The sequence below is a fragment of the Chionomys nivalis genome, chromosome 10 (assembly GCF_950005125.1).
Source record: "Chionomys nivalis chromosome 10, mChiNiv1.1, whole genome shotgun sequence".
Classification (NCBI taxonomy): Eukaryota; Metazoa; Chordata; class Mammalia; order Rodentia; family Cricetidae; genus Chionomys; species Chionomys nivalis.
In genome coordinates, this window is record NC_080095.1 from 8,451,555 (window position 1) to 8,470,534 (window position 18,980).

At 38.1% G+C, this 18,980-nt stretch overlaps 1 gene segment (V, D, J or C); it reads left to right on the forward strand.

Annotated features, from left to right (window-relative positions):
• Positions 1–611: 611 nt before the first annotated feature.
• LOC130882751 (immunoglobulin heavy variable 3-74-like) lies at positions 612–1,097 on the forward strand. The segment is given in 2 exon segments: positions 612–657; positions 769–1,097. Coding segments are annotated over 2 exon segments (375 nt in total).
• Positions 1,098–18,980: the final 17,883 nt, after the last annotated feature.

An 18,980-nucleotide genomic window follows, 5' to 3' on the forward strand; every position in this document is an offset into this window, starting at 1 on the left:
GTATTACATTAGATAATAACACAAGAAATCTACATACTCTTAGGTATACACCTATTAGAACACTATTTCTTCAGGGGCTTAGATGAAAATTGGAATTCAGGCATATCTCATCATATCAAAACAGAATGGGAGTAGTCAATCTGATGAAGCAGCTATATTTATAGCTGGAGATGTCTCAGGAAGGTTTGTGACCTCAAATAATCAGGCACACACAGTACAGTTAACTCTTACTGAAATTAGCATTACAAAGCAATGTCACTGATGCTTATGATCCAGGACATGGGAAACTGAGTTTAAATGAACAACAAAATATGGCTTCTGATTGCAAGTAGTAATAAGGAAGTTGACACCTGGACAAATGATGTAACTTAAATGCCAGTTTTTCAAAACCTAAAATTTTCCTAACATGAATATTATAAACTGGCTCTTCCACGACATTTACACATAGCACAGGACCTGCAGTCTCTAAGTTCCCACTAGAGAACTTCCTATATAGCATGAAGATATGCAAATAAACCTCTTCCAGCTCATGAAAAGCAGCCAAGCACTGGCCTTGCAACTCAGGAAGAGGAGCTCAGCTGTGGTTTTAAAGACTTCAATCAGTGCTCAAAATGGATTTGGGTCTGAGATGGATATTCTTTGTTGTTCTACTAAAGGGTAATTTTTAGAAAATAATAGATGATGAATAAATGTATGATTTGAGATGAATATGAGGGACAATAAGCATGTGTGATGCATTCTTGATCAGGATTTTTTGTGTGTTTTCAGGTATCCAGTGTGAGGTGAAGCTTGTGGAGTCTGGAGGTGGTCTGGTGCAGCCTGGGGGGTCACTGAGACTCTCCTGTGCAGCCTCTGGTTTCACTTTTAGTAACTATTGGATGAACTGGTTCAGACAGACTCCTGAAAAGGCCTTGGAGTGGATTGGAGAAATTAAACCTGATGGCAGTAAGACAAACTATGCACCATCCGTGAAGGATCGATTCACCATCACCAGAGACAATGCCAAGAACACTCTCTACCTGCAAATGATCAATGTGCGACCGGAGGACACTGCCACTTATTATTGTGCTATACACAGTGAAGGAAATTCAGTGTGAACCCAGACATAAACTTCACTGTGAGGCTGCTCATGACCACAAGGGGGCCAACAACACATAGGGAACCCATCCATCCCAACAGATTATAAAAGCATAGTTGAACTCTCTTCTCAGGAGCTAGCCTGGCTTTAATCTTCTAGTTCCCAGAAAGTCTCTGTAAATATTTGTTCTGTAGGCTAATAATGTTCTTAAACATTTCATGAGTTTCTGCTGTTATTTACAAATATAGGGAAGATTCTCTCATGAACAAAGTATAAAATAAGAGCATGATGGCAGAAATATCTCCATCATCACCACTGAAATCACATGATAAATTTAATGGGTATTTTAGTATGTTTTTCTTAGATTCAAACAGACTGTTGTTCAGATTTCATTGTGAAATGTGTTTGACAGAGCTGACTCTCTTGCTTGAAGAAATCTTGTCACAGGTTCAGCTTCGGGAGTCCTCACCTGGCCTGGTGAAGCCCTCACAGTCTCTCTTCCTCACCTGCTCTGTCACTGGTTTCTCCATAACCAGTGGTTACTACTGGATTTGGATTAGACGGTCCCAAGGGAAGAACCTGGAGTGGATGGGGTACATAACCCACAAATTACAAACTACATACAGTCCATCCATGAAGAGCCCCATTTCAATCACTAGAGAAACATCCAAGAACCAGTTCTTCCTGCAGTTGAACTCTGTGACCACCAAGGACACAGCGACATATTAATGTGCAGGAGACAGTCACACAGTGATAGGAATTCACACACAAACCTTCCTGAAGGGTTCTTCCTGACCAGCAGGGGGCGCTCAGACCTAACAAAACCCAGGAACTCAATCTCAGAGCAGAAAAATAAAAAAACCTGGATATTTCTCACTTTGCTTCTGAGTACCTAAAGGCAGAGAGGCTTTCCTCTCTCTGATCCTGAAATAGTGTGTTTTTGTAAAGTTACATTTGTTTATTTCTTTCTATGTCTGTCAAGATGATAATATATTTTGTTCTTTTTATTGTGGACCTCACCAATGACAGCTGAGCGTTCGTTCTTCTATTAGGAATATTTTTAAAATATAAACAGCATTTTAGAAATCAGTTGACCTCAGCATTGTCGTAGTTATCACTACAAAAATTGATTTAACTATTTATTGTCCACATCTGCCACCTTCATAAACGTCTATATTTTGGAATATACCCTGGACTATTTACACAAAGCAATTGCTGTGAAGCCTAATGAATGAGACATAGAATGATATAATGTCTACACATTACTCCAGCTGTATATCATACCCTATGAGGGGACTTCAGCACGAGCCAAGACAAAAACAAGATGGTTCCAGGAATCAAGTGCATATAGCCAAGTGTCTAAAAACTGATGTCAGTGGTTACTGCCTCAAAAAGATTGAATATTTTGTGTAAGAAAAACCATCTTTTGTGATTAGAATTAAAAACATCATTTTGAACAAATTTGCATGTTCACACTGTTAATTAGTATTTTTAAGTGTGTCAGTGCAGAATTCACATTTGACCTAAAGAGAACTGAAAATTTTGTGTACAGGTACATTTGAACATACACCATTTGATTTTTGCCTGTATTTTGTGATATCCTCCTACAGAAGGTCACAGTAAAAGAAATCTAACCCAAGAGCATATCCTTAAACATAGTGCCTTAACCACATAATCAAAAAATTCAGTATAGTAAGTTGTCTCCCACTGTGGTGCCCTAATTCAGTTAGCAAGAGTGACATTTGATTTGGTGATATCTTTGCAAAATTCTATCTGATCATTAAGAAATTTGAGATAAACCAAAGATGATGCATAATGTCTGGACAGAATCTCTGAAAGTCTCACATAATATCACAAACAATGTGGTACAGTATGTATTTGTTTGGAATCCCTTAGACTCTGCAGTTGACAGAGGCCTTTCCTTTGCTAAGAAATGTTTCAACCATAGTTACCTATAGCCCAAAGATCAGGAATAAAGAAATAAGGACTGAAATATGAGACTTCCAGAAATGAAGAAATACATGGACATCTATCCTGACAAGTCAAGGACCACGGGATTAGAATATTCTATTATTATAGCATTGATTTTTGGAGACACATATTCTAATTGAAACATTGTTTCCAGAGCCATTATTAACAGGGTTATGTCAAAGAGCCAGTAGTTAAAATCTGAACCACCTGCCATGATTTACTTTCTCAAAAACATGGGAAGGAAACTTCTGTTTGAACTCAGATACAAAACTCTCTGTGCTCAAGACCAACAGACAATTAAGAAATATCAGTCTGCTCAGATATACTTCCTCACAAACAAGCTTATGACTGTTAATATGTTAGAACATGTGGTTTCTGCTTCCTGCTCAAGCAGTCCTTTAGAGACCCTTTGCTTGTCATATTGCATGACAGTTCCCAATTATTTACTTTGTAATAAGTATGCAAATATTCTCTATGGAACATCTAAAATATCAAATTGTCACCTTTTTATGGATGGAATAAACAATTTCAAAAAAATCTGTGTAAGAGTTGGTGATAGTTATTACCTCAGTTGTAAATATCAGCGAATTTTAAATCATTGGAAAACTGTGCTTATCATTTTCTCACACGTGGAGGAGAATCCAGATCTTCCATGTATCAATGTTATTTTTCATAGATAGATTGGTAAACAAGTTGTCTATGTTTCAGGCTTCCAATGTAGGAATGTCTCTAATAGGGTTGATGCTGCTATCATTTTTCACACAGTGAAAGTTTGAGATTAGCATCCTTGTAAAGATTGTGTTTTTCTTCAGTGTCCCATGTAAGGATTCCTTGGAGGTGTTTTGTGTACTTTTGGCTTGTGGAATTATCTGAGTGACATTTTTACCCATACCAACTGATGTCACCTAAACTCTGTGTTCTAACTCTTTTACTATTGGCCACATAGTTCCTTGTCACAATATTTAGCTTTCTGCTTGTGTTTTTTGATAGCATTGCCTTATCATTTACTGTGATAGATATTTTTGTTGCTGCTGAAGGTAGGAAAGTTGGAATAGTTTATATGTGAGTTAAAGAAGCATTACTGGGAAAATTGATGGTTTGTGTAGATTCAGTGTTAATGATCACTAATTTCAGCATCTGTAAAAGAAAAAAAGATAATCTACTGGTCTTACCCTGAGCCTTCTCTGAATACTATTATAGTGACCTCAGCTAATTGAGAAGAAATAGTGGAGAACAAAGGTAATATAGAGTGTTACATTAGAGACATAATGACGAACAGAACTCATTAAATAGTACAGCGTAGAGATAAAACTAAGGAATCTACTGACTATTATCTAACACCAGGCTCAGGGCCAGCTCACAGGGGTGTCAGCGACATATGATGACCACAGTGAACCATAGGTTGATAGTACTCTGGCCATGAGAATTTTTTTGATTAACTTCTAAGTAGCCCCATGGTATATTGAAGAAAAAGGATAAAAATACTAGTAATATTTAATGACTCAGAAATGAGCTTGTTTACCTTGGATTTGAGCAAAAACATTTAACACAGATATGAGTCCAGTTGATACACACTTTGTAAGTGCTAACATTTAATTAAGAAGCCCAGATTGCCTGATTATGGTCAGTGAGAACTGAATCTTAAACAGGCCAGGAAGGAGGAGACACAGAAACACAGATACTGTGACATGTTTATTGTCTTGTTTATTATCAGGATTAATACAAAGGTATTTTCTAGAATATAATGACATTTTCAACTTACATGACGTGTGAAAGATTATTGTCTAATATAAGTTGCCTTGTAAAACTTCTACATGTTTTTAAGAATTCTAGAAAACACAGAGAATCAGAAGTGGTTTAAAATTTTCACACTTAAGGAATGCTTAAATTTCTCAGGATCTTAAACCCACACTTTACCAGGTACTAAGGACCTTAACCTGAAAATCTCTGACACATGCCTTTCAATGAAGATAGACCAGGACAACTCCATGATTCCGTGCAAAACATGATATGTCTAGCAGAAACAAGATGCTTACTTTTTCCTAGGTACAATAATTTGGCATCTTGTGATTTTCTGTAGTGGAACTATAGAGGGTAATACTGAATCTGGATTCATCTGCCACCATGGAAGACCCTTGTACTGTGATGAATATTAATAACAATAGAAGCACAATTTAAAATCAGTCTCTGACACATATTCACTGTCTCAACAACAACAACAACAACAAAAAACAAGAGCCATTTTCCCTGCAGCTGAGTTATATGAACACTGAAGTGCAGGCATATGTTATTGCTCAAGAGAGACAATAAAACATGAGTATAATAGTCACAGACTGTGAAGAACCACAGTTCCCTGGTTTGGAATTGGCTATAACAGTTTCAGTGAGGCTTTCTCTAGGTAGAAGATGAATATGTTTCCAGTAGTAAAGGTGATAATTATTCAGAAGAAGCATTCTTTTTTTTTATTTTTATTTATTTTTATTTTTTTTTATTCTTTTTTAATTAAAATTTCCACCTGCTCCCAGTTTCCCATTTCCCTCCCCTCCTCCCAAATATTGCCCCCTCCCCCTACTCCCCTCCCCCTATCCCCACTCCTCTTCTCCTCCCCCCACACCATTTCCCCTCCCTCTCGATACTGAAGAGCAGTCCAAATTCTCTGCCCTGCGGGAAGACAAAGGTCTTCTATCTATGTCCAGGAAGGTGAGCGTCTAAACAGGCTAAGCTCCCACAAAGCCAGTTCATGTATTAGGATCAAAACCTAGTGCCATTGTCCTTGGCTTCTCATCAGCCTTCATTGTCCGCCATGCTCAGAGAGTCCAGTTTCAACCCATGCTTATTCAGACCCAGACCAGCTGGCCTTGGTGGGCTCACAATAAATCAGTTCCACTGTCACAGTGGGTGGGTGCATCCCTCGTGGTCCTGACTTCCTTGCTCATGTTCTCCCTCCTGCTCCTCATTTGGACCTTAAGAGCTCAGACCGTTGCTCCAAATTGAGACTCTGTCTCTACCTCGATCCATCGCCAGATGAAGGTTCTAAGGGGATATGCAAGATATTCATCAGTATATGATAGGGTCATTTCAGGTTCCCTCTCCTTAGTTGCCCAAGGTACCAGCTGGGGACATCTCCCTGGACACCTGCGAACCACTCTAGAGTCAAGTTTCTTGCCAACCCTAAGATGACTCTCTTAGTTAGGATATATACTTCGCTGCTCCCGTATCCTCCCTTCCTATATCCCAACCATCCTGATCCCCCAAGCTCCTCCCATCCTCCCCTTCTCATATTTCTCATCCCATTTCCCCTTTAGTACAGCTGTGGAAGAAGGTAATATGAGGTTAGAAAGAAGCCAATGATTGGTTTGCGGTGTGATACCTGATTTCATAATTGTCTGGTAAATATTACAATCTGTAGTATGATAGTCATAAATCATATCTTGCCTCCTAGAAAAGCAGAACTATGAAAATGACATGTCTATAATAGCACACCCCCCCCCCCGGAAGTTACTTGATTCAGGGAATACTATATGGTAGGAATGGGAAAAAAAATCACAAAAATTCTCCAGGGTTGACTGACTGATTCTGGGAATTAAAAGATCTATTTTCCTTTAATTTGTTTAAATGAGTATGTGTTATCTGAGCATGAGGGAAATCCCTACATTGAGGAAAGAAATTTACAAGAAATAAAGAAAATAGCAGAGATGTGAGAAAGAGACTTCTGCTAAGGAATCCTCATTGCCTAATCAAGGGTGACCTATGTTTTCTGATCCCCATGCATCCACTGCCTAAGTGATAGTATTTCTCCATTTTAAGAAGTGCTAGAAATTTAAAGCAGGAATTTATGAATGATAAACAGTATTCTTCCAAATAAACAACATCATACACCCTAATACTCTTTCAAATTTCCTTACATATGTTTATTTGTATTTGTTTATGTGTTTATGCACACACATGTAACGATACATATATGGAAGTTAGAGGATAAACTTATTCTCCTTCTACCATGTGAGTCCTGGAAATAGAACCCAGGGAACTGGTCTTAGAAGCTAACATCTTCCTAGGTATACAACCATATAGAGAGAAAGTGGGTGAATTCAATGTAGTCTTCAAAATCACTAGTTGATAGTGGTAGGCTTTTAACTCATGCCTTCCTGCCTCCACCAGCATGGATTCCAGGTATATGATACTATGCCTAGCCTCCAATTATTTTAAAGTAAAGTCATGAGGTGTGGATATATCTCAGTGGTAGAGTGCTTGTTTAGCATATACAAGGAAATGTGTAGATGGTGAATTCTCTCCTCCCAGCAGTTCCCACATAACCATTTGTGGTTTAATATTATTTACAATCCTTTTAGGGTATTAGCTGAGGATTATTATTAACTAGCTAGTAAAACGTAAATTAACTCATTTCTATTATTCTATATTTAACAATGAGGTTTGTGGCTTGTTACCTCACCTATTGCTTCACTGGTGGCTGCTGGTGTCTCTCTAACTCCAGGCATTCTCCCTGTGGATTTCCCACCTACTCTATTCTACCTGACTATTGGAAATCAGCTTCTTTATTAACCAATGGTAATAAAACCTATTCACAACATACAGAGAGACATTCCACAACACTTTCAACATTTGTCTAATTAAAAAGAGTATATTATCCTTTACATAGTAAAATTGCATATAACAAAATAGTTGTTAAAAAGAAATTACAGTTATGAAATTTGGTCTATTTAGATTTGACAAAATAAAAGAAATACATTATCATCTATTCTTTGTTGTCTAATTTATCTTTTATAACTAAGAAAACCTATAATTATAACTATCTAGTTTTAAACTCTATCAAAGGTCCCAGAAGAATATAATATTACCTAAGTAAATAAGAAATTTATTTTTAGAAACTTTCAAAACTCTAGAAATGACAGATACATCTGTCTGCCTGAACTATCACTCAAAGTTCTTTTGTAACATTAGGGCATATAAATTCAGCATATCGGCCTACAGTGTCTGTCACATTTCTATAGGAGCGTGCTCCTACAGAGTCAGTCAGGGTTTCTGGATTGGCAGTCTTTAAGACTGAGCAAATATCAGATGAAGGAAACAGAGACTAAAAATACAGGATAGAAATGGGAGGTGTGTTTGGTCATGCTGAAACAGTCAAACATCCTAGAGGTTTCTTTTTTTTTTTTTTTCAGAACTTGCGTATTTACAACAGCAGTACAAAGCACAGCACAAAGGTTGGTCAATATCTAACCACAAGACCATTCTCGTCCTTGAGTGAGCAGCCTCCTCTCCAAAAAGTGTTTGTTGCTCAACAGCAGCCTCACTTTCTCTCGATTTTCCTGAGGTTTGTCATTAGCACTATATTTTGTACTAGATAGAGTGTTCTTTTCTCACAGTAAAATAAGAAATCTCCCTCAGTCCTCAAATTTAATTGAGAAAAAACAGATTAGACAAGCTTGAACTCAAAAAAACCTTTAAGTCAGAATGGACTCCAGATGGAAACTGAGTCCCACATGAGCTTCTACACATTTCCCTTTCTTTATCTTATTTTGAAGGACCACCTTGGTGTCCTACTGAGGGCCATGTCTGTCTTAGGCATTTTTTTAATCACACTCCAATGTTATCCACCATGGGAACATGAATTGCTTCATTCATGTTTCTGTGTTAGTTTAAAAGAAGGAAAAATAACTTACCCATCTTTGACTGGCACCCTTTAGTGTCATAAGTTTAGGGAAGTATGCGAAGTTTTACTCTGTGAAATTCTGAGCCCACTTTCCACAGTGAATTCAATATCAGCTTGAAAACTTTGGATATACAAATTATGCCCAATAGAACACAAGCTCCAATCACTACAATGCTACTAACAAATAAAGTACATGCTAACAGTCTTTTCAAACTGGTCCAAAATGGCTTCGGCCTTTTCAAACTGCTTCAAAATGTCTTCAGATGCTTCTGCCGCTTTAAAATCTAATTTAGCATTTTTTAATCACATTATTTCTTGATGTAATTTAGACTCATTGGAATCATGCCAAATTCCCTTAAGATGGGTTTAACTCTCCCAACCAATAACACAGAAGCTGATGTGACACAAATCATTCATAATTAGTATAACATTTATATTGAATTCTGCTTTTTAAGTTTTGAAGTTCTCCTAAAGATTGTACCACATCATACAAGGCATTCAAATTATGATACATTTCTACATCTGTGTCTTCTTGTGTCTCAAATATCAAAAAAATTTTTTTAGATAATTGATAAACAAACTCCTCACTTTGAATAGACTAAGACAAAGTCACTGAAACAACTGCAGTAGTAGTAACCATAACAACAATAGCTAAAATTCCTGATATACCTAATCCAATAGCACTTTTCTGTATAACTGAAGCTTTCTTAATTTCTTCAATTACTTGTAATCCTTTGTTATCAAATCATGGATCATTTACATTCACTGGCAACATTATCCAAGATAGTTGTTTTAATACCAATTCATGGGTACGCTCATCCACTGGAGAGTTAGAATTAATAAAAATACAATCGGACATGATATATTGAATACAACACCATTCATGGAGATTTTTGTCTCTTCCAACAAAAGAACATAAGGCATTTTGACACACACCAAGACAGTTTCTTTTAGCAACAAAATGGTTTTCAAGAACTGGATTGTTCTGGCATTTTTTATGACAGTGGCAAGTTTTCAAATATAAGTCTGTGAACATTTTGTACTGGATTACTATGTTCTAGGTGGCAGTCCTTAATTCCAAGATTCTGCTGTAGACAAAGGATAAGAATTACTATATTCTTTTTGATTTCCAAAAATTAAGAATGTACAGTGATATCCCTGTGATGTTGTGCTTTAATGGAATAATTCCAGTTACATTGTCTCCACAACAAAGTTCTAACAAACTCTCATGGTTCCTTCCTGCGTGAGGGAAATCATTTAGAGCCAGAAGTATCATTTACTCTATTACCTTGCGGAGGCAACAACAAAATAATATGTACATTGTTTATCATGTACCATAGTTAGTTTAGAAACAATCCAAGGCATCTACTCAAAGTCATATTCCTTGCAAAACATATAGAAATTCCTTTACCATGCCCAACATGAGAAAATTTTCAAGTAGGGAGCAACTCTTGTGTGGAAAGTTGATCTAAAAGATGTACATTGTTGACTGGGACTACAATCTCCTTTCCTTCCCAAACAGCAGGATATAAATAGGTAGATAAGGAACATGGGCCCAATAGGTCTCAATTTGGCTTTTCTCGATTATCATCAGTAACATCAAGATCAGTATATCAGTATATTAGTATATCTGTTCCACACATTACACCTATTGAGCTTTATATTCATCCTGTGGAAAAAATACAAACATGACCTCTCCCCATACCAAATAATTGTTGGCACCCTTTCATAAACCAGTAGATGGATCTTTCTATTAGACCCAAGCAAATGATGTAGTGGTACTTTCAGGCCAAAATCTATCCATGGCAGATTGCTTACAGATATCGACACTGAATTTTTTTTTTTTAATTTGAAGATAAACCACATATATGGTGATTGTGGGTATAACTGTTGACAGTGGATTTCTCTGTTCCATCAGGTTCCACATTCCATCCAGCCCCAAAGAAACACTCTGAGGTCTGCATAAATTATAAACTGATTGGCCCCATAGCTCAGGCTTCTTATTAATTCTTATAACTTATATCAGCCCATAACTCTTATCTGTGTTAGCCACATGGTTTGGTACCTTTTTCAGCAAGGGAGTCACATCTTGCTAGCTCTGTGTCTGGCTTCCTCTCTGCTCAGTGATGACTGCAAACACAAATTTTCTTCTTCCCACAATTCTCATTGCCATGCCTCTACTTCCTGTCTAGTTGCCATCATTCTGCCTATACTTCCTATCTGCTACAGACCTATCAGCATTTTATTAAATACAATACAAGTGACAGTATAAAAGACCATTATCATACAGCACTCTCCCCCTTAAAAAAAAGAACTCTGAATCTAATATCCTTCATTTAGCTTTTCTCCTGACCATTATCTATAGCAACTTATAACCAACATTCTAAACAAAGGAAAATATCCATTGTCCAATTTTAGGAATATGGGTGTAGTTTTCCAAGTTACTTCCTGCTGATTAGAGGTGCTAATAATCTTATGGGAACCTAAAGAAAATTTTAATTATGATCAAGTTGTGAGTGGAGCATCCTATAAGGTTTAATCAGCTCAGGCAGCAGTCTTGAATCAATTCTGTATGTAGAACTCCAACATCTGGGTCATTGACTCCTATTAGTAATTTCTCAAGGGGTCTCCCTTGATAAAACCTGATTTTTCTTAACCTAGACTAAATCAACAGCCTCTCATTTTCCGTAGAAACAAAAGTAAAACCTCTTAACCAAAGTGGCAAACCTTTGGACTTCAATTTTGAAGTCAAGGTATTTTCAGAATACCTATCATGGATTAATTGAGCAGCATTGATAAACAAATATCTTTTAGCAGCTGTGGCTCCTTTTTCAGTGTACAAATAATTCAAAGATAACATAATAACTTACAGTATCTAGATTCTTTGATTTCCATCTTCATGTGGCTTTATTTTAAACTCTATTTCTTTTATTTTTATTTTTAAGTTTTGGATTTTTGACACAGAGTTTTTCTGTGTATCTTTGGCTGTCCTGGAACTAACTCTGTAAGTCAGGTTGTCCTTGAACTCACAAACATCTGCCTGACTCTGTCTCCCAAGTGTTGGGATAAAAGGTACGTGCCACAGTAGCCAACTACTCTCTTTCTTTTTTTTATTTTTATTTTAAGGACTTTATACTTTTTTATTTTTTCTCTGAAGCCTACATATATTTTAAAAGAACGTGTAAACTATTTAGAGGCTTTCTTTTTCTTTAAATTTATCTTTACTGTATATCTCTCTTTTTTTGATCATATGAATCTTTAATTTGCTAAGTGATATGGCTTTGATGGCTGGATCTAACCCATTCCTTAGCTACCTGTAATTATGGCCTCATGGCAGATGTATGTTGTAATATGGGCGGCAGGGCTGCGTCCCCGGCACCCAGCCGCCCACATGGCTAGCTTATGCCCTGAAATAATTACACGGAAACTGTATTCTTTTAATCACTGCCTGGCCCATTAGCTCCAGCCTCTTATTGGCTAGCTCTTACATATTGATCTAACCCATTTCTAATATTCTGTGTAGTACCACGAGCTGGCTTACCAGGAAAGATCGTAACCTGCGTCTGTCTGGAGTGGGAGAATCATGGCGACTCCTGACTCGGCTTCTTTCTCCCAGCATTCTGTTCTGTTTACTCCGCCTACCTAATTTTTGTCCTATTAAAGGGGCCAAGGCAGTTTCTTTATTACTTAACCAATGAAACAACAGATAGAAAGATGACCCACCTCCATCATTTCCCCTTTTTCTGTTTAAACAAAAAGAAAGGCTTTTACTTTAACATAGTAAGATTACATATAGCAAAACAGTTATCAAGCAGGAATTACAGTTATAATATTTATATCTATTTTATCTTTTATCATAACTAAGGAAAACTATAACTAACCATTCTTCAACTCCAAAGACTCCAGAAGGATATAATATTACCTAAGTAAACAAGAGATCCAAAACTCTAGAAATGACAGAGACATTTCGCTGCCTGGACAGTCATTCAAAGTTCTTTTGTACTGTTGGGGCATCCATCTTCAGCCTTCAGGCCCATAGTATCCAGCAGACATTTTCATCAAGCAGGAAATTCCAAAGACAGTTTAGTCACTTTCTGCTGTGTCCTGCAGAATGTCTCGCAGACTCTTTCATGAATCAGGAACCCCGAAAGACCATCTCACCTTTAGGCAAGTTCAGTAGTCCTCTCTCTGAGGGTTCTTTGTGTCCAGTTTATGCAACAGTCCAGGCAAGAGTAGTTTCTTGCCCAAATGGCTATCAAACTCCATAAGGAGCCGCTTCGATGCCCATCTTCCTCTTGAAGTAGATTGGTGCTGTCAGGAGCAGATGTGTCTCATTGTCATAAAAAGCCCTAAATTATTAAAACACTTAAATGCCATATTCTGTAGCCTTTGAAAGATATGAAGAATGCCTATCTGAAATATATCTATGCATATCTAGAAAATCTAACTAACATGACTACAAGCTTTACTATTATCGATGATTATCCATTAACAACCTATATTTACATTACATTTTTAAATGAACTACATAATCACAATACCTTAAGAGCAGAAATACATGTACATATAACAAAATTAACCTTAAAATCCATACCAATGCAAATTATTCATATCTATATCATTTCCCCCTTTAAATGTAAAAGAACATTTATAAACTATATTTGGGAACATGGGCGTAGTTTTTCTCTCCAAACTGCTTCCTGCTGAATGGGGGCGCTGTATTCAGATCTTTCATGGTGTGGCCTGTGTGTCAGGGTCATCTCGGTTGGCAGTTGTGTGAAGTAATTTTTTGAAGGGGTTCACAGTAACCTTTCAGGAGGGCGTGGTCTATCATACCATATTGGGATAGAAGAAATCCGCAGGGTCGCATCCTCTGTGAAAACAAAAGAAGACCCTCTCCAAAGCATCATATCCTTAGACCCATATTCTGAAATCATAATACCCTTGTATCCATTCTGGTTTAGCTTGGCAGCCCATATAATGAAATGTCTCTCTGCACTTAGCTCCTTTACAGTCAAAAATTTTAAAGAAAACACAATAATACAAAGAATCCAGACTCTCTGTGAATTTTCCATTTTTACATGGCTTATTTTTCTTTATTTCTTTTAATCTATAACTATCTGTACTCTGTCTCTTTAAAGACTTTATCCCCCTTTTTTAAGGGCATTTACTTTATTCTCTCTATATATGTATTTTTTCTCTCTCAAGCCTACGTACATTCAAGGGGAAATGATGGAGGAAGGTCATTGGCTAATAAAGAAACTGCCTTGGCCCATTTGATTGGCCAGCCTTTAGGTGGGTGGAGTAAACAGAACAGAATGCTGGGAGAAAGAAGCTGAGTCGGGGAGTCGCGCTGTAAATCGCCTTCCTGAGCTCAGGCAACTAGCCGGGAAAGGTGGAGCTTGCGCCCCCCCTGTGCCGGGTCGGGGGCAAAATAGCCCCACGTTGGGCGCCACTCTGTTGTAATATGGGCGGCAGGGCTGCGTCCCCGGCACCCAGCCGCCCACATGGCTAGCTTATGCCCTGAAATAATTACACGGAAACTGTATTCTTTTAATCACTGCCTGGCCCATTAGCTCCAGCCTCTTATTGGCTAGCTCTTACATATTGATCTAACCCATTTCTAATATTCTGTGTAGTACCACGAGCTGGCTTATCAGGAAAGATCTTAACCTGCGTCTGTCTGGAGTGGGAGAATCATGGCGACTCCTGACTCGGCTTCTTTCTCCCAGCATTCTGTTCTGTTTACTCCGCCTACCTAATTTTTGTCCTATTAAAGGGGCCAAGGCAGTTTCTTTATTACTTAACCAATGAAACAACAGATAGAAAGATGACCCACCTCCATCAGATGTACTGACTGGAGTCATGTTTATTGCCACAACTGCCACCAAAAAGAGACAAGATGGAAAACTGCTAGCCATTAGAAGAGACCTTGAAGCTAGCACAGTGAAGAAGATCTTGGCTCAGGAAAGAGAAGCAGGGTAGCAGTGCTGGTGGGTACTGAGTATGTCCTTAGGTTCCAGTATACCTGAAAAAAAAATAAAACTTCTCATATCACAATATCAGTCAGATACTGTTTCACATTCGTGCTGTTTTTCCACTGTGAGCAGTAAATTCTCTGCTGTTCACATAAACTTGTCTCCCTGTAATATCCTTCAGCCCAGCTGATTGTATGCACCCCCGATCCTCTGCAGGAACTGGAGACTGACTGGGCGTCAGAAAACAACAGGAGGAGGTGGCCCTTGCTATGCCTCTCCTTTCTGTACCTGGAACTGATCAAATAAAAATGCACAGGAGGCTTGAGGCACAGGCTGCCTGCCTCATCTTCTTTAGTACAAGACAGAATGTCAATAGATGAAAACCAGACAATAATGACAGACAAACAGGTACTTGTAACACTTAAAGTTTTTAAAGACCTGAATACATAAAACTGAATAGCAACATAGTAACAGTCAAAACACAGACCAAGACAAAGAGTGCTCATTGACTCACACCTTTTCAATTCTCTAGACTGATAGTCCCTTCTGCAGGGAACCACTGGCACACATCCTTTACACATTTCAAAACCTGAAACAAATGCTGTTGTCCTTCCTTAGTACAACTGACCTTTAAAATATCTCTATGTAAATATACAAAAAACTGTTTGTTGTTTCCTTGGCACATAATTACATTTTACACTTATATTTTTTTTTTACTATGCTAATCCTACCTATCCATGAACATGAGAGATCCTTCTATTTTTGATATCTTCTTCAATGTCTTTCTACAAAAATTAAAAGTTCTTGCCATACAGGTCTTTCACTTGTTTGGTAAGATTTACCCCAAAATATTTTATATTTTTTGTGGCTATTGTAAAGGGTTTTGTTTCTCAGCCTGTTTTTCTTTTGTATGTAAGAGGGATACTGATTTTTTGAGTTAATCTTGTATCCTACCACATTACTGAAGGTATTTATCAGGTGTCAGAGTTCCCTAATAGAAATTTTGGGGTCACAAAATGTGTACTATCAGAACATCTGCAAATAACAAAAGTTTGATTTCCTCCATTCCAATTTGTATCCCTTGATTTCCTTTTGTTGTTTTACTGCTCTAGGATAGAATTGAGAGGTTTGTTTATTTATGCCAAAACAGCCAAACAGCCTAGGGTATATCTCAGACCTTGCAAAACACAAAAGCAGAACAAAGCACAGCACAGAGGCCATTCAGTATTTAACCACAAGATCATTCTTGTCCTTGAGTGAGCAGCCTCCTCTTCAGTGTGTGCATGCTGCTCTGTAGCAACCTCACTTTCTAGCTTGATGTTCCTGAGGTTTGTCCTCAGCAGTGTACTTTCTCCTAGGTAGAGTATTCTTTTCTCAAGATTATAATCAGAAGTCTCCCACAACCTTCAAGGTTATTGGAAAAACCAGAGCAGGCAACTTGAACTCAAATGACTTATAGGATAGAATGGACTCCAGATGGAACCTGAGTCACACGTGGGCCCCTACAGATTTCTCAGTGTATCAGGAATCTGAAGAACTTTCCTTACTATCTTGGCAAATTTCAACAGTTGCTTTCTTCTGTGTCCTGCAGAATGTCTGGCAGAATCTTACATGAAGCAAGAATAATGATGGACTGCTCCATCTTGTTTTGGCAACTTTACTAGTCATTTTTCCTGTGGGTCCTCGATGTTCAGTTAATATATATATTGTCAAACAACCCAGGCAAAAGCAGTTTATTACATAAATGGCTAACCTAGACAAATTGAAAGTAAACTCCATAAGAAGTTTCTTCAATATCTTTATCCTCTTGAAATAATTGGTGCTGCCAGGAGCAGAAGTTTCTCTGTAAGGAACTTAAAAAAAAACTTTAAAAAAAGTTTTTAAAACATTTAAAATTCTGTATTCTGTGGGTCTTTGCAGTGTTTGAAGAATACCTATGTATCTGAAATGTAACTTTGTATATCTAGAAAACCTAACATGACCATAAGTTTGGTAATTATAGATGACTATTAATTTGTATTTCATAACTATATTTTATACTTTCAAATGATCTGCATAAATATAATTAATGTTAAACAAGAGTAGAAATATACACATAACATAACAAAATTGATCTTAAATTTTTATCAATAAACCAAAATTAATAGCAAATAAATATAAAAACCAATTTTTCTTTAGAAGGAGAATAATTATGACCATTAATAATTTATAACCAGCACCATTTAAATGAAAAGAAACATTAGTAAACAAGATATTGGAACTCTCTCCTTATTGTACACCTATATTCATTTTCTGAGCAGGAAAGTTTTTAAAGCTTTCTCGGGTCTTATGTGGAAACTCAAGAGTCGCTTTTGTCTGCAAGGTCCCTGGCAAGCAAGGGACCCTGTTCCTGTACCAGAAGAACCATCAGAGGGGTGAGTGTGTTCCTGACTATGGCAGAAGTCCCAGAAATGGAGCAAAGACATTCCTCAACTCACTAATCTTTCTGGTCATTCTTCAGGGACTTCTCTCCCCAGATACTGCTTCTCTCTTACTATCCCATCCCAGCTTGCACCTAGGCACCCCTTCCCTTCTTCGGGGGAATAAGACCCCCAGCTCAGCCTGTTTGGGGGCTGGGAAAGGGTGGAGTGCAACCAGGCAGAAGTTCCTTTGTTTCACTAAGCCTGCAGGCAGCAAGCTAGGCCTTTTGTCTGCTAGGTTCCAGGCCAGTAAGGGGCCCAGATCCTGTACCAAAAGTTGGAAGCATGGGGGTGGGGGTAGGAGTGGAAATTGGGTTAGTGGAAGGGGATAGTGGGAGAGAGGAGGGAGAAGGGAAAGCCTGGGGAGAGCTTGGGAGAGTGGGAGGGTAGAGATGGAGGAATGGTGGATATAGGAGCAGGGAAGAAGATATCTACACTAAGGGAGCAATTTTAGGGTTGGCAAGAGACTTGGCTCTAGAGGGGTTCCCAGGTGTCCATGGGGATGTCCCCAGCTAGTTCCTTGGGCAGCAGAGGAGAGGGTGCCTGAACTGGTCTTACCCCACTATCACACTTATGATTATCTCCAATATCCCCATAGAATCTTCATCCAGCGACAGATGGAGATAGAGACAGAGACCCTCATCAAAGCAATGGACTGAGCTCCCAAGGTCGAATTGAGACAGTTTGCTTGATCTAATGGGAGCTTACCAAATTTAGCTGGACTGGGAATGAATGAGCATGTGATCAATCTGGACTCTCAGAATGTGGCTGCCAATGGAGGCAGACTGAGAAGCCATCCATAATGGCACTGGGACCTGTTTCTACTGCATGTATTGGCTTTTTGGGACCCTAGTCTATTTGGATGCTCACCTTCCTAGGCTTGGATGGAGTTAGGATGGCCTTGGACTTCCCACAGGGCAGGCTACCTTGCCCTGTCTTAAGGAGTTAAGTGGAGGGAGGAGGGTCAGTAGGGGACCAGAAGGGAAATGGGAAAAGGGGAGAAAGTGTAAATTTTTGAATGGAAAAATAAATTAAGTAAAAGAAAGAAACTTAGGTATTATATAAATATAATAGAAAAAAGGAAAGAAACTTAGCTTCATCTTTTGAATGAGTCCTACTAGCTCATGGTAGATGATATTTTTCATTTATTCTTATATTAAATTTACATATTTTATTACAAATTTACACACTAAACTCCCCTTTTGTTATCAGAATCCTAGAGTCATATTTTTAGGTATCCTTATAATAGCATATATAAATCCCAGCATAGGTATGGGGCAGAGGCAGATCCAGCCAGTGTAGGAGATGATGGAAAGGCCTATTGTAAGTGTCAGGCTTTGTGTAGAATATTTATGCCTTGTTGAAGTTGCTGAGGTCCCCCTAAGGCCAGATTAAATTCATGCTTGTCCAGGAATATCATGCTCCCACTTATGCTCTAAACAATTTTCAGATGACCTTATGCGAAAGTAGATCCAAGTTCTTGACACTTAAGTATAATTTTCAATATTCTGTGTAGCACCACGAGCTGGCTTATCAGGACAGATCTTAACCTGTGTCTGTCTGGAGTGGGAGAATCATGGTGACTTCCTGACTAGGCTTCTTTCTCCCAGCATTCTGTTCTGTCTACTCTGCCCACCTAAGGGTTGGCCTATCAAATGGCCCTAGCCAGTTTCTTTATTAATTAACCAATGAAAGCAACAGATTAGAAAGAAACCACTCCCACATGAGTAGTCCTCAAGAATAACAAATAACACTAGGTCCCAAGTTGAATCACACTTTACAGGTGAGACACAGAACAACTTCGAGATGAAGGTAAACCCAGT